The sequence below is a fragment of the Carcharodon carcharias genome, chromosome 3 (assembly GCF_017639515.1).
Source record: "Carcharodon carcharias isolate sCarCar2 chromosome 3, sCarCar2.pri, whole genome shotgun sequence".
Classification (NCBI taxonomy): Eukaryota; Metazoa; Chordata; class Chondrichthyes; order Lamniformes; family Lamnidae; genus Carcharodon; species Carcharodon carcharias.
Window position 1 is genome coordinate 75,246,136 of NC_054469.1, and position 23,063 is coordinate 75,269,198.

Consider the following 23,063-nt stretch of genomic DNA (forward strand, 5'->3'; position numbering starts at 1 on the left):
CACAAAATGGTGTCATCCATCTGGTGGGGTGGGAGAGAGCAGCAACAAAAGGCGCAAAAACATCAGACCCCACAAAAAGGCAGGAAATGCCCCCTATTTACAGATCAGTAAAAAACAGCAGTACTGCAGTGAAAACCCACAAAATGAATGAGAGAAATGTATCCAGGCATCATGTGGGTGATGGACAATTCAAACAAGTCGAATGCTTTTTCTGCTGTAGCTATGGTCACATAAGGTGGCACTGAAGAGATAGGCTGAGACAGCATTTTAAAGACCAAAGAAGAAATCGTGACATATGTCTCATGGAAGAACCAGAAGAAATAGAATCAGACATTCATTCCTTATATAACCTGAAAGTGGGTAGAACTGAGCCAATCCAAGTAGTCGTTATAGTCAATGGACAACCCGTTAAATGGAGGTTGTTGAACTGCGATGCTCAACGTGTCTGAGAAAGCCTCCTGAGAGAATTGATTGGTAAATAGCTATTAGTGTAAATAGTTCATGGGCAGAAGCTCCCACTCAGAATGCGGGGGCAGGCCTGACACGCTGACGGGTAAAATGACACGCAATGATGTCGGGTGTGCGTCCTGACGTCACTGCGCGCCATCGCGATATTTTGTTTGGTGGGCGCGCAGCCAAAGTCGGCTGCGCACCCACTAAAATGTTAAGGGCCTATTAAGGCCATTAAGAAATTAATTAAAGTACTTAAGAATTCTGCCCGTCCAACCTTAAGGTTGGCGGGCAGGCGAAAAGCCCAAGCGGCCCTCGCGTTTTTCAGGAAACCTCATCCACAGGCGGGATCAGGCTTCCTGAAGCTTTTATAAAATAAATAAATACATTTTCCCACCTTTGCAAACATGTCCCAATTCATGTGACACAATGACATGAGGGGACATGTTTGAATAAATTTTTTCAATTGATTCTTTAATTATTTTCATAACCATTCAATCTCCCTGAGGCAGCTCCATGCCTCAGGGAGATTGCTCCACTCTTTCGCACTGGCCCTGACTCTCCCTCCTCCCCAGCCTGCATAGGTAGCGCTGAGCTCTACTGGCTGTATATTACACTGGACGGGCCTTAATTGGCCCGCCTGCGTAAAATGGCGGTGCACAGCCGATCGCAGGCAGCGACTGGTTCCATGCCCACCCCCGCCCGCTCCTGTACAGCCCACCCACCATAGGAAAAATACAGCCCCACATGTTATTAAGTTTGTCAACTGTATTTTTTAAGTAAAGGGGGAGGGATGTAGTAGAGTACCAGGTACTTTAAGAGAATGCAAGTGGACTAACCATGTGACAGTACTGACCAATCAACGTACAGTGCGGTCTACTAGTTAACTAAGTCTAAAGCTGGAGTTGGTGGTGGGAGCACACAAGGATTTAGTGCTCTGTCTTCTGTTGCAATAAACAATCACAGTTTGTTCTTATGTCGGTCTCCCTCCGTTATTGATAGTTAGCACTAAATAACAAGTGTATATGAAGGCATGCAATTTGAATTTACTCGACTAGTGAACTCATAGACTCAAGACATAAAAGATATGTTGCTAGGATAATTAAATATAAACAAGGGCAGAATTTTACTCTCGGTGTGCGGGTGCGCGCTGACATGCCCAAGTGTAAAATGACGTGTGATGAAGTCAGGCATGCGTGTGTTTAGCGGGCACGTGCCAGAGTCGGTTGCATGCCCGTTGAGAATTGAAGGGCCTTTTAAGGCCATTAACAAGCTAATTGAAATCAAATTTACGCTGCCCATCCAACATTTTTTAGGAAACCTCATCCATGACCGGGATGAGGTTTCCTAAAGCAAAAAAACATTAAATAAAAACTTTATTTTTGAATTACAAACATGTCCCAGCTCATGTGACAGCGCACATGAGGGGACATGTTCTTAAATTTTTTTTACTGTCTTTATTCATTATTTTAAAAAAGTGCTTCAATCTCCCTGAGGCAGCACCATGCTCCTTCGCGCCTATGTGCCAACTGCACGCCAGGCCCACTCTCCCATCTCCCCCCTCCCCCCGCCCACACAGGCAGCGCTGAGCTCAGGATCCATGCAGGGCAGGCCTTAATATGCCCATCCGCATGCAATCGCAGTGCGGAGCCGACTTCGGGCGGCGGTCGGCTTCCCGATTGCCCCCGCCCACTCCCACCGAGCCCGCCTGAAGAGGGAAAATTTCTGGTCCATGTCATGGTCCTGTAGAGACTAATAATTTTTGGAAAGTTATTTGAATTCCCAGTGGCTGGCTGGAAGGATGGCACAAGAATTCTAGTTTCAAGACTTTAAGCTAAAAGTAACATTGGCCTGAATTTCACGCTTGGCATCCACGCCAAATTGGCAGGAGCAGAAGTGGATGTGGAATCCGTTCCCGGCCGTGGTCGCATTGCAAACGCGGTTTCACGCTGGATGGCCAATTAAAGTCCGTCCCGCGTGAAATGGTCGGGAAGGGCTGTATGGGGCAGGAGCCTGTAGGGCGCCGGGTTCAATGGCGACCTGATGGGTGATTTAAAATTGGGCAGAGGCAGCTCCCTGGAGGCTGCCTGGGGAGAATCTGCAGAATCTGTCCAGGAGACTGGAATAATGGCCTTACCATTGGCTGGAAACATCAGCTGATCTTCTCTGGATAACTACTCCAGTAACATAACTACTGTACCCTTGGTGAACCCCAAAGATAAAGAAAATTCTCAGTGCGGCCCTCACTCTGCTGCCATGCCTCTCGTTGGAAGTGTGACAGAAATTCTCTTTCTTCTCTTTGAATAATTCCTCCTTCATGTCTTTTCTGTAGTTGCCATATTCTCCATTTTACCACCAAAATATTACACATCATTTTTGTACAGGCTTGCTTCCATTAGTACAGAAAATTTGAACAATTTCTCGGTTAACTTATTGTAGAAAGTGAAATTCTGGTGAAATTAAATCTTTGTTCTAATCTTTAACCAATGGTTAATGAAGCAAAGCTAACGTAAGCATCTTTGCTCTCAAGATATTTTCCCCATGAAATTTAAGGATGAATAAAATGTTGAGTTTGGTTCCACCTGTTTATGTTGGGCATGGAGACCTTCCGTTCTGCCATGTTTTGTTAATCTGTTTACTGTTGTTACCATTAACAACATATATTGTTATGTTCATTTGATGTGAGTGCCAACATAATATAAATTTTGCTTTTGTCTTATCAGCCTGAGGATGCATCACTTGTTTTGTGGGTGCAGGGCATGTCGGTATCTAATGCTGGGCATGAGTGGCTCTAAACTTTATTGCACAGGCACTGAGTGGACTTTGGGTTCAAAGGCAAGGGTCATTTCAAACATCCGGGATGGAGGCAGCACCCCTGGCATGAGGTGGGAGCAGATTTTTGGTAGCCTAACTGAAGGAGCCCCTGCCTTAATAAAGGATCCAGAGGCCCCGCTCCATGTCCTCACCATGCTCCTCTTCTGACTCACCACTGGATTCATCATCTGTGGCCTGTGGAACTGCTTCAAGATCCTTTTCCTCCAGTGGGTCCCCTCTTGCCAGATCCAGATTGTGGAGAGCGCAGCATGCAACCACCATCAGTGACACCCACTCTAGAGGGAATTGTAGCGCTCCCCCTTAACGGTCCAGGCACTGGAAGCAGATCTTCAGAAGACCTATGGCCCTCTCTATCACCGCCCTTGTGGAAGCATGTCTCCTATTGTAATACTGCTCTGCCTCTGTTCTTAGGTAACGGAGAGGAGTCAGAAGCCACCTTTTCAAGGGACAGTCCTCATCACCCAGCAGCCATCCATCCAGTCGAGCTGGAGCAGTGAACAGCCTTGGCACCTGTGAGTGTCTGAGGATGTAAGCCTCATGGGAGCTGCCAGGGTTCCTTGCACAAACTTGCAGAACCTGCATCTTGTGGTCAAAAACTATCTCGATGTTCACGGAGTAAAATCCCTTCCTGTTGCCAAAGGCACCCGGCTCACCTGGTGCCTTGATGGTTACATGTGTGCAGTCGATTGCACCCTGGATTTGGGGGAATCCAGCATTTGCTGCAAAGCCTCTGGCTCGCCCAGCCTGGTTGGCCTTGTCCATATGGAAATGAATTAGTTGTCTGAACAGCACATCAGTCACCAGCTTGACACAACTATGGACAGCTGATTGGGACACTCCACAAAGATCCCCTACTGACTCCTGGAAACAGCTGGAGGCACAGAAGTTGAGGGCCACTGTGATCTTCAGAGCCACTGGCATGCAGTGTCCACCCACACAGTTGGAGGTGACCTCAGGCCCAATCATCTGACAAATGGAGATCACAGCCTCCCTGGAGAGGCGAAGCCTCCTTCGGCATTGCACCTCAGACACGTTGAGATAGCTGCATCGCTGCCTGTAAACCTTTGGCGGCAGGATAGTGGCATCTTCTGTGGCCCCTTCCACCTTGGACTACCTGCTGGCCCTGTGCCCCTTGTGTCTGCACCTCTCCTCCCACAGATTGCTCCCCTGGAAGCTGCAAAGGGACACCTGGCCTCCTCTCCCTTCTGCCCCTCTCTTCCTCCTTAGAGGAAGTGCCACCAGCAGAGACCACAATCCCCATTACCAGGGTAACAGAAGGCTGTCTGGTGTCTGGAAGGGTCCACATGGTGAAAATCCTCCGGGGGACTTGGAGACACCAATGAATCTTGAAATGAAGGCTAGAAATGCTAAGAATGAAGCTCAGAATGGAGATGAAGCTGTCAAGTTCAAATAAACAACCAAGAGCAAACTATCTCTTAAATGCCTCACTACTCACAATGGCAATGTGGCAGACCCATTTATCCTGCCCTTGGATGAGGTTTCATTTAAATTGGGCTGCCTGCCTGCCCGTTTTCCCCATGCAATGAACATGAAATCGCATGGGCAATGTAAAATTGAGTACAATTGGCTTTTTAATGGCCTTAAGTGGCACTTTAATTGTTGGCAGGCATGGCTTTGACACCGCATGACTGCCGACCTGAAGATTACTCGTGTGCGGGATGACTTCAGGACGCTCGCCCGACGTCATCTTATGCTATTTCACATCCTTTTGGGTCAGGTGTGCGTCTGCTTGCGTGATGTATAATTCTGGAAATTGTCTGAATAGTATTTACTAGGCAACTTGTACTCTAAACTACAGAGAAGACCCCCCGTTTAACTTTTAAGCTGGCAGAAAATTTCCAGTTACACTTTACTCTGTCCCTTAAGTGGACACTTCAATCTCCAGGAACCAGCCCAAAGCTATTCTCAGCTCCAGATGACTTTCTTCCTTTTCTTTTCCAACTGGATAACTTCTAATCTCTAAATTGACTTTCACAGTAAGTGCTGGACTGGAGATTCTTCACTCTAGCCAAAGCTAGTTGAATCATCCAATCTCATTTAAATCCTCATGAATTTAGTTTCTTCAATCTGAATCTGAGCTTTGACCTGTATTTTGTGTGGTGACCAACACGGCCAGCATTTTCTCTGCTTAAGGAGCAGAACTGGTTTCTCTATTTTTATGCTCTTTCTGTCTTCCAGATTCTTGCAGGCTGACCACGTCTGTTAGATTCAGTGATATTTTGGGAAAATCTGCAACATGATCTACAATGGCTTCCAATGGACTGTACCACTTTCAAAACCAATCTCCATGGCAATGTGAATCATGGGCCTTGTAGCCAGGCAGAAATGTGGATTAGCTATCCTCTCGACTGCAAACTCATTTCTATTTTGGAATTAACTAATCAGTTTCAAGTATAACTGTTTATAAAATCTGACATTCCTAACACCACTTGGGACTTGGAGACTAGGGCCTGATTTTTCGCCCCAAGATCAGGAGCACAGAGTTGGGACAATTCCCAGCTCCACAAACCCAACCTGGGAGAAAGTGCTCCAAACGGTTGGATTTTCAGCCTGGGATGGCGGATGAAAATGGGAATCGTGGTGGCTGACCCCAGAATGAGGAGGCTGCTGGGTGTGGCTTCAGGCTGGGTGGAAGACCTGCCTTGGTGGACTGGCATTGTTGAAGTTTTTTTTTAAGAAGAACAGCCCTTCAATCCTTACCCCTCACACCCCCATGCCCCATCCATGTCAACCAGTACCACCTCATGCCCCCCCCACCTGTCTCCCATGGCCTCTCATATTCCCCCTTCCCCATTGCCCTTTTTAGCCCCTATGCCAACTTAGTGCAACCCATGGCCCCATCCATCACCCTTTGTCCATACACCTACTATGCTAACTCACCCAGTATTCACCATGGTCAAACCTCAGGACCCATGCTGCGATTAGTAAAAATAAAGTTCTTGAGCATCTATTGAAGAATTCACAATAAAAAAACACTCTCATTGATAAAAACCCATTTACTACATTTAACCTTTTAGACCCTTACAAAAAAAGCATTGGAATTCATAGTTCCATTTCAAAGAGTTTACAACCATTTGGAGCTGCCAATCAAACTGTGAAATGACAGGCACTCACTGTGATAATGAAAAGTTGTGAAATCAGTCACATATTCCTGTAATAATAACTCTCAGGCTTATGTCAATGGACAGAAATAGCAAGCACTGACTTTTTAAAAACATCGCAGACAGTTCTTTAAAATCTTTAAAGGGCAGAAGTTCTAAATGCCTCGACAGCCCCTTCTGGCAGCTCTATTGATAGCTCTTTTTGATAACCATTTTTGAGAGCTCAGTTGACAGCTCCTTTTGACAGCTCTGTTGAAAAGTCCTTTTGACAGTTCCAATGAGCTTGACAGTTCCAACTTTTTATGCACATTCATGTCTAATTTTAATAACCCCAAAGGGCACCTTACCTCTCCCAAAGAGCAGCTTACCTCTCCCAAAGGGCAGTCCTCTGCCAAAGTTGTCCTGGGAAACCTATCCAAAAGGGTACCTTCCTCACCAAAGAAGTCCTGCAGCTTTAGACCTTCTCCTACCAGGTCCAAACTGCACAAGTCATGTTTTGTACATCCCACCAGTGAAAATTAGATCAGACTGGGGCAGCTGCAATTTAACACATCTGGCTGCCTCTGTGAACCTCAGATGTGCACATTAAAACCTGCCGCCATTACCCCCCCCCCACCACATGATAAAGGTAGGTGCTGTGTTCAGGAAGGACTTCCAGATCTGGGCCTCCACTGTCATTTTCGTTATGAGGGAGCGGCTCTCCGTCTTTATGAAAATTCTGGCCTTTCAGTCTGTCTACTGTCAGCACAGCTGCTCAGGTCATTGGTTACAGGCATGAATATCTTGCACCCTTTTCCCTAGTAAAATAATCTGAGCCCCTCTTTAACTTTTAACAAGCAATCCATCCAAGCTTGTTGTCGGGCAGAATTCAGAACAAGTCACAAAGTCGCCTGCATTCCTCCATTTTACCCTAAATTAAAGACACAGTCCCAAAACATAACAATTGAATTGTGTACAATTTATATTTGTAACAAACAAAAAGTGCTGTAATTACTTTTTTATGAGGCCTTGGTTAGGCTTTATTCAAAATATTGTGTCCAGTTTTCGTCTGCTGACCTGATGGATGATACAGTTTCCTGGAGGTATCTGTAATACCAAAAATCTGGGCGCACAGGGCTAAAATGTCGAGGGGCCTGCCCATAATCCCAACGGGATTAAATTCCGGGAGCAGCATTAATTGCTTTAAAGTGAGACTTATGCCCCTATCTTGGTAGGAAGCCCTGCCTTTGAGAGCTGCAGGCCAACTGAATAGCAAGCAGCTCTGTAATCCCAGCAGTGCCAACTGGGAGCAGTAGTCACTGCGAGGATTACAGGCAGTCGCACCATACCAAGGAGCCTAAGTAAGGCTGGGGTTAGAGACCTCGCTGAGAGGAGTGGGGGTTTGCGTTCAAGAGGCTGGGGTTGGTGGCGAGACTTAAATGAGATATCACCTCGGAGGCAGGATGGGTGCCTCCAATGGGTCCCAAAAGGAAGTCTCCTCACCACTTTGCCCGACACCAGCTGTGCAATTATAGCTGCTGGGCTTCTCGCATGTTGTGAGCCTCAGCTGCTGCTGGTAAAATACAGCAGGGGTGAGATGAGGCTCTTAATTGGGTGGGCTGCCTGATGCCTTTACTGCTCCCCATAAAATTTCAGACAGATTGGGCGTGCGGGTAGGTGGCAGGGATTTTATCTGCCCCCTGCCTTAAAACCCACTGATGGGATCTAAGATCTAATCCAGTTGCCGCTAGGTGTCAAAAAACAGATAAGCAGGCTGCCAAAAATTTTCAGGTCTTGCCATTTCTGGTTAGGTAAGGGCTAGCCCAACACCCTCCACACTGCTCCATTGGATGGTGATAATATTCTCACTTATGGCGATCCCCACTTAAATTCTAAATTGTTGCCCTATCCATCTCAGTCATAAAAATTATTGTTTATGATATGTAAATTATTAACCTCTACAGAAGATATATTTGCAGCATAGTTATGTTCCCAAGCTTTGATCTTCTGAATGAATTGTGAAATGTTCCCAGGTTGCAGGTGTTGATTTACATATTTGGAATCCAGAAAAAATCCAGGAGAATGCAGAAAATGGTTAGTAATGTTTTGCATAAAGTCTGTACAGGCATCAATGTGGGCTGTAACAGGCAATTTTGAGCCAACTGAGTTTGGGAAAAGGGTACTATGACAAAAGTTGTAGCTTGGTATTGGTTCCTTTCATTCAGTTGTAGGGTGCATAAAACCAACTACATTCACAGATACTGGGGCAGAATTTTCCCCTTTGGGTTGGGACCATGATGTCAGGGTCAAATGGAGTTCATAACCCCACACTGTGCAGGAAACAGTCATCTAGCAGTGATTTTCAGCGAATTAGCCAATTTGTTGCTGGGGGCAGGGGCTTCAGCTGTGTTGAAACTAGAAGCTTTGTTAAAACCTTTGATCTAGAACTTTGTAAATAATAGAACCATTAACAAGAATCAAAAATTTCTATAGTAGTGAGAATATAAAAAACACAGCTATGTGTATAAAAGTTAATTATAAATTATAGTTCAGTAGAGGTTATGAATTATTGATTTTTTAAATGCGATATTAGCTTACCGTAACATCTGGTGTCATATCACTTGTTTGTTTATCTGTTATTTGCTAATAAATTCTGATTGGCAATTAAACCTAAAAACAAGGGGGCCTAGAACCCATTAAAACTGCATCCCAACAAACATGCAGGAATTTGCTAGTTGGGTTCTTCTGTCACTGACCCTGGAATGCTCTTCAGGATTTCTTCCTTTGCAGGTCAATGAAAGAAGACTGCCTGCATTAGTAGGGGTACACATAGGGTTAAAAAAGTTAAAAATCAAAATTGAATTATTACCAAAAGGCTTTCCTTCTCACAAAGGTTGTAGTAGAGTTGTTAACATGGTCAGTTTTTACTCCTCGGGTTTTTTTTCTTTTAGGGCACTGCTGAGTATACTTGCACACGCTTCTATTTTAATGCAGTTGTTAGCCATTTAAAACAAACAAGTTAACAATTGCATTGAAATAGTGCAGAGGGAAATTTATTTTGAATGTTAACAAAGTGTGCTAAAATAGGAAAATAAACCTCAAGAGAGTGCCATTCTTGTCCAGCTTTTATACTTCTGTAGTTAATAGCCTGGCTAGGAGCAGGATCATCTCATTGTTCTAAATAAGATGAGCTAGAGAGCAGAGAGCTCCTGAAACATGTGTTTTCCTGACACTTTTGCTGTCTATTTCCGAAATACTGATTAAATAGAGCAACAAATACTCATAAATATTAAAAATGAACAAGTATCATGAACTGTAGTGGACTTAAATAAAGATGTAACTCAATAAAACCAGCTTACAGTAGATATAAATATAGTCCCTGTAATATAAATACACAGTCAGTTCAGGCTTCATGATTGTTATTTTATTGTCCGATGAGTGACAAAAACATTGAAGATCTCTATGGCTTATTCTATATGTCTGTTATTAATAATTGCACTTTAAAATATTCTAGAAATGCTCATGTAGCAACATTACTATCCGTTTATTACATTTTCTACCTTTTACAACCTCTTAGAATGGTTATCACTGCCAGATTCTTCTCTTCTACTTCAACCCCCCAGATCTAATTAGGAAGTGCAAAACAGCAGCCCAGTGAAGAATCACCACCTTGTTTTTCCTTCTTCTTTATATGGGAATTCACCTGACCTCTACTGGGTCTCTCCTCACAGAAATGCAGCTGGAGTGAGAATTTCAGTTTTGTGAAGGCTCGAGCCTAGTCTTTCCATTATTTTTGAAGAATTGTTTTCTGTCCAATAGGGTAAGAGATGTCAGTCTAGGAGAATTAAGCATTTTACTATTTTAACTTAGTATCAGCGATCTCAACATAAAAAATGAGCAAACTCAAGGCTACAATGATCGTTCTTTTATGGCCAAAGAGGACATCTAGTTTGTGCGCAACAAAGTCCCACAAACAGCAAATGAATTACCAATTACTCTTTCTTTTGTGTTGATTGAGAGCTAAATGTTGACCAGGACATCAGAAGAACACTCTTCTTCATAAAGTGCCATGGATCTTCGACAAATACATGAGCAGACAAGTTGTTTAATTGGGGATAAACTGGATAGCCTCTGAAACCGGCCAAGGAGATTGCGATGGGCTCACATTAACTATGACTACAGTTTGGGTTCTGCTAGGGCCACTCATATTCAGACTTCATTGCAGCCTTGGTCCAAACATGAAGATGAGAGAGAGGTGGAAATTGGAAGCAAAAATCAATAAATTTCTCTAGGTCCAGATGAGAGCATGAAGCAGCACGGAAACAGTACCGAAAGAAGAGTTGTGGGAGGGGGCCTAAACAGGACTGGAACAAGGAATGTCTGGATGTGGAAACATTTATTGATTTTGCTTCCAATTTTCACCCCTCTCTTGCCATCACATTGTGCATCTCCAACACTTTCCTTCCTCTCTGTCTCCATTTCTGGTGATAGACTGTCTACCAATATTCATTACAAGCCCACTGACTCCCACAGCTACCTTGACTGCAGCTCCTCACATCCTGCTTCCTGTAAGGACTCCATCCCATTCTCTCAGTTCCTCCGCCTCCGTTCTGATGATGCCTTCTTCCAAAACAGCATCTGACATGTCTTCTTTTTCCCTTAACTGAGGGATCACCACCCCCACCCCCCCCACCACCACGGTAGTTGACAGGGCTCTCACCTGTGTCTGACCCATCTACTACACCTCTGTCCTCACCCCTTCCCCTCCCCCCCAGAACCATGATAGGGTCCTCCTTGTCCTTGCTTTTCAATCGACCAGCCTCACATTCAAAGGATCATCCTCTCATTTCCATCAACTCCAGCATGATGCCACCACCAAACACATCTTCCCCTCACGCCCCCTGTCAGTATTCCGTTGGGACTTTTCCCTCTGTGACATCCTGATCCACTCCTCCATCACCCCCAACTCCTCATCCCCTTCCTATGACACCTTCCCATCCAATGCAGAAGGTGCAACACCTGCCCCTTTACCTCCTCCCTCCTCAGTGTCCAAGGCCCCAAACACTCCTTTCAAGTGAAGTAGTGCTTCACTTGCACCTCCTTTAATTTGGTCTACTGTATTTGCTGCTCCCAATACAGTCTCCTCTACATTGGGGAGACTAAATGCAGACTGGGTGACCGCTTTGGGGAACACCTTCGTCAGTCCGCAAGCATGACCCAGACCTTCGTGTTGCTTGCCATTTCAACTAAACATCTTGATCTCAAGCCTACATGCCCGTCCTTGGCCTGCTGCAATGATCTAGTGAAGTCCAACCCAAACTGGAGGAACAGCACCTCATCTGCCAACTAGGCACTTTACAGCCTTCCAGACTTAACATTGGGCAATATTTCCTTCCGTCGGGGGGATGTGCGGGAGTGGGCACGGGTGGGCAGGTTCCCGATTGGTACCCCCAGTTGGGGGCCCGCTGCCATTTTACGTGGGCGGGCCAATAAAGGCTCACCCAGTGTGACGTCCGCCAGGAAGTGTTATGCGCTCCCTGTGCGGATGGGAGGGTTGATTCCCTGAGCCGGGACTGTGCTCTTTTGCATGCGCACGAAAGAGTGCACAGATCTCCCTGTGGCAAAGTGCTGCCTCAGGGAGATCGGCTCAGGTTTGAAACATTAAATAAAGATGAGAAAAAAATGTCGCTGCCATGTCCCCTCATTTGACACTGTCACATGAGTTGGGACATGTCCATAGGGACATGTCCATAACTTTTATTTTAAAATATTACGAAATATTTAAATCCCTTGTGAAACCTCATCCCACTCGTGGATGAGATTTCATGTTTTTTCAGAAGCCGTCAGGGCTCCCGGCCTGCCCGCCAGCCTTAAGGTTGGACGGGCAGGTCCATTAATGATTTCAATTACTTTTTTAATGGCCGAGTTGGCTGCGCGCCCGCTGACCTGAGAACATAAATGATGCGGGATGATGTCGGGACGCCCGCCCGCCGTCACCCTGCCTCATTTTATGCGTCGGCGAGCGGGCCCCGCCACCCACTCGCTAATCAGAAGATGCAGCCCATTGAGTTCAACAACTTCAGACTATGAAACCTCTCATCCACCTGACCCCTGTTTCAATTCAATATTTATTTATTCATTTGTGTTTTAATTTAATTCTTTTATTTATTTGTTAATTTTTAAAATCCTTTTCCCCAAATCCCCCTCCCCCCACAGAGCCATCTGTCATTTGTTTCTATACTGTGCTTTCACAGAGCACTGACCCATGTTCTGCATTTAACACCTTCTGCTATCTTACCTTAATGCCACCATCAGCACCTTCTTTACTCTTTACCACTACCATTAACACTCTGTCTTGTGTCAATGACATCCTTGTCAATCTCTCCTTAGCTGTCACCTATCCCTGACCTTCTATCTTGCTCCACCTACTCCACACCCTCTTAAACAGTATAAAATTCATCACATCACATTTCTACTTCTCTTTATCCCTGAAGAAGAGTCATGTGGACTTGAAATGTTAAATCAGTTAAAGCTAACCTGCACTGCATGAAACAAGCCTGCACCTCTTAAAGATGAGATGCATTGTGGTTGGTGCAAGTGCTGGCAGTTGTGCAGGAAAGTGAATCTGACCTGTAAAACATTAAATAACAGCACGATGTGGAAGAGAACAAAATCCAAGGTTTTTGGATGCTGCACTGAAAAGCCTTGGTGATGGAGGTGAAAAGGAGATGAGATGTTCAGAATCTGGAGGAAGCCCTCCAGAAATATGCTCAACAGGCAGTGGGAGCAGGGAACAATGGAGATAAATGCCTGGAGCCAAGCCCTGAGAACCTAAATGCTGTACCGCATGATGTTCAATGACAGCTCACGAGTGGCCAAGGTCAGTGAATGCATCTTCAGATGCCATTTCGGGGATACAGGGAAACATAGCTAAAGAAATGGGGAGCCCCACTGGAGAGAGGGGCTGAATGGCTCCCTTTATTGTAAAAATCTATAATTCTATGTAAATCACTTTTGAAGGGTATCTTGCTTCAGATTCACTGTGTCTGATTGGGTCTCCACCAGCTGCTGAAGTTGATTTGGGAAAGATAAATGCAGGGAATCCAATTGATCTATGGAAGAAAGTATATGAGAGGCTATTTCCAACGGAGAATACCAGTGAATTGAAAGATATAGGGGATCCTGCTAAAGACCCACAATATGCTGGACCTAAAGAGGATGCAATGAGGACACAAAAGGATCAGGAGCTTGAGCAATATAGAAGAAATGCTTCCAAATCTAGGAAAGAGATGTAGTTTGACACACGGAGATAATTTTACCTTAAGAATTTGTATGCAGTTTAGAAACATAAGTTGTTGTTGATGTAAAGCTTCTGCCACAAGAAAGAAACTGGATGCCAGATTATCACAAACATCCTTAAGGACAGAGAACAATTTTCAAAAATAACTTGTCATTTCATTAAGCTAATCACAGGCTGACATTTGCAATTATGCTCACATTATTTTACAGGATGCAGACATCTTGGTGAGAATCACAAAAAATGCTGAATACTTTCATTTTAAATGTTTGACTACATTACTTTTTCCATTAAGAAAAATCTACACTGTTTACTCGTAATGCACCTGATGAATTATGCACTATCAATGATTAATACTTTTAATTTTGATGCTTCTAAGCATGTAGTTTATTATATTTCTGAACATTGAATAATGATATCTTTTTATATCATAGCATTTTAGCGTTCCTACGTAACAAGAAATATTTGTCAATCTATTATTTGCTGAGTTATTTTTTACATATGTCTGTAAATGAGAAGGGAATGAATTTATAGCCTGCTCCTTTGTAAAACTTGTTTTGAAATTCCACCCTGTAAGAAAAAAAGGGAAAATTTTGTTACAAATCCAGTAAAAGTGTTTACACATAAAAAATATCTTCTGTAGAATTGAACAGTAACCTTTAGGAGGACTTTCATAGGAAGAAAAATCATGAAAATGTTTTCAAGCTGCATTCCTGATGTTTCCAAAGTTTGATGCTGGGTCACTTTCTGACATGTTTCATATTGAAGTTGAAAGATTTCCTTAGGTGAAGATGAAAGATTTCAAAATAACCTTTTGTGTATACATAATACTATAATTGCTTGTGGTAATTATCTTCATTTAATTGTATATTTTTATTTTGCTTCCATTGAGATCTGTGATCTTAGGGTTCCTGTCAATGCAAGCTGCATAGATGATATGGTTTAATGGAACAGTCTGGTGTATCCTGGAGCTGGGAGTCAATGGTTCCAACTAGATCTGAGGCCTCACTTCACGCATATTTAAGATAACAGAGATGCCAGGAAGTACATTTTAGACCCAAAACATGTTAACCAGTGCACCATCATTTAGTTCTTTTTTCTTTCTAGCAGCTTTGGCAATGCTAACTGATACAATGTGAAAACATTGTGAGTTGAGGTAAGGGAAATTTGCTGTTGTCTGTAGGATTTCATGCTTGATATTTGAATCTGTCTATAAAGTGAGGCACAGATGTAGATCATTGGATTGTGCTTTAGTGTTGTTAATTTGAGTGCAGGAGAAGAAATCCAGCAATATTGTTAAAGTCTTGCTGAAGGCAAGCCATACCTTTTGTGATTTTGGGTACTACAGGTGTCTCTCTCAATTTAATGTAGAGCATCTGTCATATCCTCAATACCATTTTAAATTGTCAATTTTGTGCAATGCTACTATATTCCCTTTGGGGTGACTGAAGGAAATCGGTGACAGAAATTAATTAAGACTGTCATCTTCACTATAACTAGTAATGCTGCTGCAATTAGAGATAAGATTCCACGTGATTAGCCTGAATCACTGCACATATTGCAGTTTGTTGAAAGCTGAGAGGTTTATCCTTGGCATGAAATCAAGAATTCTGTCTTCCCCTCTATACTCTACCTACTCCTTTGTCTGAACTGTGAGGTGTAGCATCAATTGTCAAAGCAAAGCCTTTATTAATTTAACATATTTCTGAACTCACCAATATGCTAAGGATAGGGTATATCTACTGGGTTAATTTTCTGCTGCTAGTGCCCAAGGAAAATGGCATCAAAAATGGATATAAATTGTAGCATCCCCAAGTGATTTTAGTGCTATTCCCAATTTTCTAACGTATTGTGCTGAAGATTGTAAAGCAGGTCAGATTTATATCTGTAGCGTCAGCTTCAGCTGCTTGCCACAAAGAAGTTATTCTTTAGATACAGCAGCTTTCTGCAGAGAACACATTTCATTGTTGCCAAGCTACCTCCTCAGATGCAACTGTTCTTCCTACAACAACAGCATCGGGATTAACACTAACAACTTTATTTATATAGTGTCTTTAAATTATTGTCTGTAATGTAGAAAAATGTTTTATGGTGTGTCACTGAGATATATTCAATAAAACAACCACTGAGCAAAAGAAGAAGCTATTAGAATGGGTGACCAAATGCATTCACCTCAAAGAGGTGAATGTTAAGTGAGCCTCAAAGCAGGGGAGGGTTGTAGGGAGGCATTGGAGTTTTGAGAAGGAACACTTGAATGTGGGATCCAGGTGGCTGCAAACATGGCCATTAAAGATAAGACCAAGGGAGGGGGATGGGATACACAAGAAACCAAAGGCAGATGAACAGAGAGTTTGTGGGGAGGATGTAGTGCCAGAGGAGGTAATAGAAATGGTGAAAGGTGAGACCATGAAAGGGTTTATAAACAAGGATGAGAATTTTAAATTTGAGGTGTTTGGGGAATTGCAGGAATGTTAGTCAGTGAGCACAGGGGTGAAAGGGAAGTGGGGATTTGCTACAAGTTACAATAGAATACGTAGCATATGTAGAACAGAGTTTTGGATGAGGTGGAGGCTGGGAGACTGGAAGAGAGCATTGGAATTGTTGAGTCTGGAGATGAGAAGGCCATGGATGAGGGTTTCAATGGTGGATTGACTGATAAAGTGGCAAAGATGAACTATGGTGTAGAGGTGAAAATGGGTAGCCTTTTTGATGGAGATAATAACCGATTAGAAGCTCAGCTCAGGGTCAAATAACCAAATAATCAAATAACTAGGTTGCATACAGTTTGGCTCAACTTTTGACAGCCTGGAAGGAGAAATGATGCCTGTGACTTTGGTAATCTGTTTTGGTATGGTTGGAGAGATCGAAGCTTGATTGGATGAATGAGCATGGATCCGGGAAGTGACAACACATTCAAGGAGATGAAGGGAAGCTTGAAGATGCAGCATTTGTTTGTGAGAGTAGAGGGATTGATTGAAGGTGATTTTCTTGTGGAGCAGGATGATGACAGTGCCTTTGAAAAATGTGTTGGACAGTCCCTTAGGTGAGGGAACAAATTACAAGACAAATGGGGTAGAGTAAGTGGGAGACCTTGGGGTGCATGTCCCCAGATCCCTGAAGGTGGCAGGACAGGTGGATAAGATGGTAAAGAAAGCATATGGAATGCTTTCCTTTATTAGATTGGGTATAGAATACAAAAGCAAGGATGTCATGATGGAACTGTATAAAATGCTGTGTAGGCCACAGGTGGAATTTTGTATACAGTTCTGGTTGCCACATTACAGGATGGACATAATTGCTTTGGAGAGTACAGAAGAGATTTACAAGAATGTTGCCAGGACTTGAAAATTGCAGCTATGAGGAAAGATTGGATAGGCTGGGATTGCGTTCCTTGGAACTGAGGAGGCTGAGGGGTGACCTGATTGAGGGGTACAAGATTATGAGGGGCCGAGATAGACTAGACAGGGATGCCCTGTTTTCCCTAGCAGAGAGATCAATTACCAGGGGGCACAGATTTAAGGTGATTAGTAGAAGGATTAGAGGGGCCATGAAAAAATACTTCTTCACTCAGATGGTGGTGGGTGTTTGGAATTCACTGCCTGGTTTGATGGTGGAGAAACCCTCAACTTATTTAAAAGGTACCTGGATCTGCATCTAAAGTGCTGTAACCTGCAAGGCTACAGACCAGGTGCTGGAAGGTGGGATTAAAATAGGCAACTTAAAAAATTTTTTTTCTTTTTCAGCCAGCACAGACACAATAGGATGAACGGCCTCTTTCTGTGCTGTAACTTTTCTATGGTTCTATGGTCCTTTTTACAAATAATTGAGGGGTATACTTACAATTTATCAATGGGGTATAACCACATTCTATAAGTACAGCCAACCAGGGAACTTTCAGAAGTGGCAAGATGTCGCCATTGATGATAGTTTCAGTCAAAACCAGGATGTTGATGTTGACATCTGTATTAAAGTCAGGATGGCAAGGGCCTTATTTGTAAGTGAATGGCTGTACTGAACAGACACGTGGAGAGAGGTGGCAATTGTTTGTTTGACAGCAGAATCCACAGAATCAGTGATGCGTGGAGTTAAAGGGATGGGAAGGAGGTTGGCAAGCATAGCCCCCAGTGGGCATGCTGCCGGGGAAGATGTTGCAACAGGTGGACGTGGCTGTTGGGATTGCTGCTCAGTAGGAATTAGCAACGGATACCTTGATAGGCCTTTTAAAGAATGCCAAACAAAACACAGAGAGTAGACATTGGCTTTTCCAGAAGGATTTAACCTCTGATGGTGGCAGGGAAGTATGAAGGCAAAGGATAATGTTAGGTTGGGGTAAGGATTAGCAGAGCAAAGAAGAAAGAGCTGACAGTTGATGTGGCTGGAAGGGGATAGAATGGACAGAAGGAAAAAAAAAGATTTGCATGTAGTATCTTTCACAACCATATGATGTCCTGAAGCACTTCACATTCACTGTTGTAATATAAAAAACACAGCGGTCAATTTGCACACAGTAAGCTCCCACAAACACCAATGTGATAATGTCCAGATACTTTTTTTTGTGATATTGATTGAGGGATGAATATTGGCCCGGCACCAGGGATAACTTGCCTGCTCTTCAAAACAGTGCTGTGGGATCTTTTACATCCACTGAGAGGACAGACAGGATCTCAGTTTAACATCTCATCTGAATGACAGCACCTCTGACAGTACAGCACTCAGTCCCTCAGCACAGCACTGGAATGTCAGCCTAGATTTTTGTGCTTCCAGTTCTGGAGTGGGGCTTGAACCCACAATTTGCTGACCCAGAGGCAAGAGTGCTTCCAACTAGCCCAAATTGATACACACATAAGAGTTTATGAGGAGCTGAATAAAGGAAAAATGGCAGAGATGGAAGGAATAGGTTTGGGACCAGAGCAGCAGTGAAAAGGCACATGCCAATGTATAAACAGCGAATTTAGGTTATGTAGCAATGGCAGAGTTTAGGAAAGACGACATTATTGTAAACAGAGAACTTAATACTGAGGTGCAGAGGGATCTAGGTGTTCTAGTGCATGAGTCACAAAAAGTTAGTATGCAGGTACAGCAAGTAATTCAGAAAGCTAATGGAATGCTATCCTTTAATACGAGAGGAATTTAATATTAAAGTAAGGATGTTATGCTTCAGTCATATAGGGCATTGGTGAGACCACACCACGAATACCGTGTACCACTTTGGTCTCCTTATTTAAGGAAGGATGTAAATGCATTGGAGGTGGTTCAGAGGAGATTTATTATACTGATACCCGGAATGAGCAGGTTGCCTTATGAGGATAGGTTGGACAGACTGGGCTTGTTTCCACTGGAGTTTAGAAGAGTGACGGGTAACTTGATTGAAATATATAAGATTCTGAATGGTCTTGACAAGACGGATATGGAAAAGAAGTTTCCTCCTGTGGGTGAGTCCAGAACTAGGGCACTGTTTTAAAATTAGGGGATGCCCTTTTAGGACAAGATGAGGAATTTTTTTTTCTCTGAGGCTTGTGTAATTTTGAGATTCTCTGCCTCAGAAGGTGGTGGGGGTGGGGTTGTTGAATATCTTAAAAGCGGAGGTAGATAGATCCTTGTTTTGCAAAGAAATCAAAGGCTGTTGGGGGTAGATGGGAATGTGGAATTCGAAACACAAATCGGCTAGGATCTTATTGAATGGTGGAGTAGGCTCGAGGGACTGAATAGACTTCCTCTGCTCCTATTTCATATGTTCGTATGAACAGGGAAGAGATGGCATGGAAGAGTCCAAAGTTGATTCCTAAGGCTGTGGTTTTGAATCATCTGCAAATATAACAGGTTTACACTAAGCTTCAGAATGCAAGTGGTTAATCAAAATTATAAAAAGGAGGTACTCAGCACTTTGCACCATCTTAATGTAACTCCTTAACATGAACATAAATAGATTCAGAGGACGCTGCCTGAACTGCTGTTCGGATTTTGTAAAGATAGAGCTGGGTCAGGTCAGCAGTATCGGTTGGAAATCTTCATCTTAAATTGATGGCATCAGCTCGTTGTTGAAAGCTGCCCCATCTGAAGATCTGTTTAGAATGCGGAACAGCAGTAATTATTTTAACTGGTGGAATATTGCCATTAATGAATGTACGATAACCATTTCATTGGATTACCTGGGAAACTGTGGGGTAGATTTTCAATTTCCTGCCCGGGTATAAAATTGGTGCTGTTAATTGGCTGCCCATTGAAGAAATCGACCAATGGCATTAAAACTTGGGTAGTTTCTATAAGGGGCAGACAACTTACAACACCTGGTGGCAACCTGAAAATCAGCCCAGTTACTATGAACTCTGTACAGAATTGGTTAAAATTAGCTTTTGAGCAGAACTGCTCTGACAGTCTGAAACCTTGTTAACTACAAACATTTTGAAAGATTTCATGGAAGTGCAGTATTTAAATGAGTAGGTTAATTTTGTCACGTGAAAATGACTCCCATCTTCATCAAATCTAGTTTCTAAAAATATGTAAATACTAGTCAATTTTCTGTGGTGTTGCTTATGGTGATCTGGAGGATACATTGCTTTATGACATGCAATGCAGAATATATTATCAGAATTACTGATTTATGCTGATTGAATAAGTGGAATTGCATTTTATTATGAGGTAGTATGGGAGTGCTAATAATATTTCTGGTATAAATTTTGATTGTGCCGACATTTCCCAAGAAACCATAAATCAGTGGCTTTGATTATTATCAGCTCCTTCAACTTTGTAATGACTTTATAACTTGCTCTTGTTTGAAATCTAGGATCCCAAAGAAGACAGCAGAGAAGATGCTTGAGTTTGCTGGCAGGTAGGGAGTAATGAAGAAAGGGGTTGTGATAGGTTATTGGTAGATTTGGAAAGGGAGGTGTTTACGAGCATTAGAGCAGTGAAAGAGATTATATGGCAGGAGCAGGGGATTGGAGTGTGTGATTATTGAGAGGGAGATCCCGAACTGCAGGAGGAGCGAGAAACGATTACTAGGTCTGCCAGTACTGTGGTGTATTCGGCACGTGGAAGTAGGGTGCTGCGATGTAACAATGGTATGATAGCAATGGCGAGTGTCATTGAGGGCTGGCCGCTGGAATATTGGGAAGCAGATACTGGAATGGCCTACTCCTCCTAATTCTTGTGTTCTTGTGGGTGAGAACAGTTGAATAGGGTTGTGGGGTGCAGCTGAGAAAAGTGCTGTCGCCACATTCATGATTGTGACTGGGGAACTAGGTATAAGCTCTTTAAAGAATCTGAAACTGGTTCTTGGGCCATGGTCTGGAAATGATGTCAGAGGATTTTCTTGAAGTTGGGTATGCAGTGAAGAGCTAGATTGGGGTATGGAATGGGAGGGAGAAGGAATAGGCATCCAGGGTAGGGAATAGAACTGAGAGACAGCATGGAACAGAGAATGGGGATCATTGCAACAGTAAAGGCATGGGCAACCAGGTGGCTAGGAGCAGGACTGGTGAGTGGTGTGAGACATCAGGAAGGAGAAGGTAGCAAAAAAAGGTGAAGGGTTGGTGGATTGAGAGGATACTGAATTTAGTAGACAGGAATAGGTAGTGGAAAGGTTGAAAACTGATGGATGCTTAGAGTTAACTTACGGAGGTGGTTCTATCTCAGTGCTCCCATCTCCATGCTACATTCACCTATTACTTAAATTTAACACTGTAGATAATCACTGTCTGCTGTTAAATAATACAGTTTTACCCAGCTCAACCATGGGGAAGCCCATTAAAGAATTTTCTCCCCACACCACAAAACCATGTTCTTTGCCCTGATGGGAATGCCATGATAACAAAAGAGCAGCAAATGCTTAAGTAATTTAAATCCTACTCCTGGTCAGTGCTGAGAGTAAGGTTTTTGCAGTGTGGCGTTGGGCAACCAGATCAAATTGTGTTTTGGGGCCATAGCAACACAGAGCAAGGAGGCAAGAAATGACTACCTCAGGATAGACTAGATATGGGAAAATATCAGCTCAGGTTTAGGACAGTGAAAGACAGAAACCGTCAATGGCAGGAATCACTGAGGAGGCTCATGTCTTACTTTAATAGGCCTTACCTGGGTGCACTATAGACACCATTGCCACAGAATCACCTCCCTTGGGAGGTAAGTGTGTTTTTAAGCGTGAACAAGGCATGACAACAAACCATGACATAAAGAGCATGGTTGCAAAGTGTGACTCTTACAGGAAATATATGATATATGCAAGTCTTAATATATAATAAATATTTAAGAATCGAACATCTGTTTCAGTTAGATAAAAGCAAAATACTGTGGATGCTGGAAATCTGAAACAAAAACAGAAAATGCTGGAAAAACTCAGCAGGTCTAGCAGCATCTGTGGAGAGAGAAACAGAGTTAATGTTTTGAGTCCATATGACCCTTCTTCAGAGCTGAAGAGAAGTGGAAATGTGATGAAATTTATACTGTGTAAGGGGGGGCGGGGCAGGTGGAGCTGGATAGAAGGCCAGCGATAGATGGGGACAAAGGACAGCTTGATAAGGATGTCATGAACTAAAGGACAAAGTGTGTGTTAATGGTAGTGGTTAGTGCTAAAAAAGGTGCTGATTGAAAACAGAATGTAATAATAGCAGAACAAGGGTAGCATTGTATGAAAGAGCAACATGGAAATAACAGATGGCCCTGTAGGGGTTGGGTGGGGGGAGGGGAAAGGGGCAGTGGTGGGGAGAAAAAGGATAGAAATTGAGATAGAAGACGGGATAAAATCACGGATAAATGAATAAAAATAAAAATAAGTGGATAAAAAATAAAAATGAATGTGGAAAAAGTGGATAAAAAAGTAGGGGGGGGGGGGAGGAGAGAGTTCATGGTCCGAAGTTGTTAAGTCCAGAAGGCTGTAAAGTGCCTAATCAGAAGATGAGGTGCTGTTCCTCCAGTTTGCATTGGGCTTCACTGGAACATTGTCGCAGGCCAAGGATGGACATGTAGGCATTGGAGCAGGATGGTGTGTTGAAACGGCAAGTGATCGGAAGGTCTGGGTCATGCTTGTGGACAGACTGGAGGTGTTCCGCAAGGCGGTCATCCAGTCTGCATTTGGTCTCCCCGATATAGAGGAGACCACATTGGGAGCAGCAGATGCAGTTGACCAAATTGAAGGAGGTGCAAGTGAAAGGAGTGTTTGGGCACTTGGACAGTGAGGCTTGAGGAGGGAAAGGTGTTGCATCTTCTGCAATTGCATGGGAAGGGGCCGTGGGAAGGGGATGAGGTGTTGGGGGTAATGGAGGAGTGGACCAGGGTGTCCCGGAGGGGAGAGTCCCTATGGAATGCTGACGGGGGCTTGAGTGGAAGATACGTTTGATGGTGGCATCATGCTGGAGTTGGCAGAAATGGAGGAGGATGATCCT

General features: G+C 43.4%; 1 protein-coding gene across 1 annotated transcript in view; it reads right to left on the bottom strand.

The window, feature by feature from the left end:
• Positions 1–14,171: 14,171 nt before the first annotated feature.
• LOC121276012 (V-type proton ATPase 116 kDa subunit a1-like) overlaps positions 14,172–23,063 on the bottom strand; it is a 230,788-nt gene continuing 221,896 nt past the window's right edge. Inside the window, exon 19 of the mRNA XM_041183957.1 lies at positions 14,172–14,253. Within this exon, the coding sequence (XP_041039891.1) occupies positions 14,172–14,253 (82 nt within the window). The remainder of the gene's footprint in view (positions 14,254–23,063) is intronic.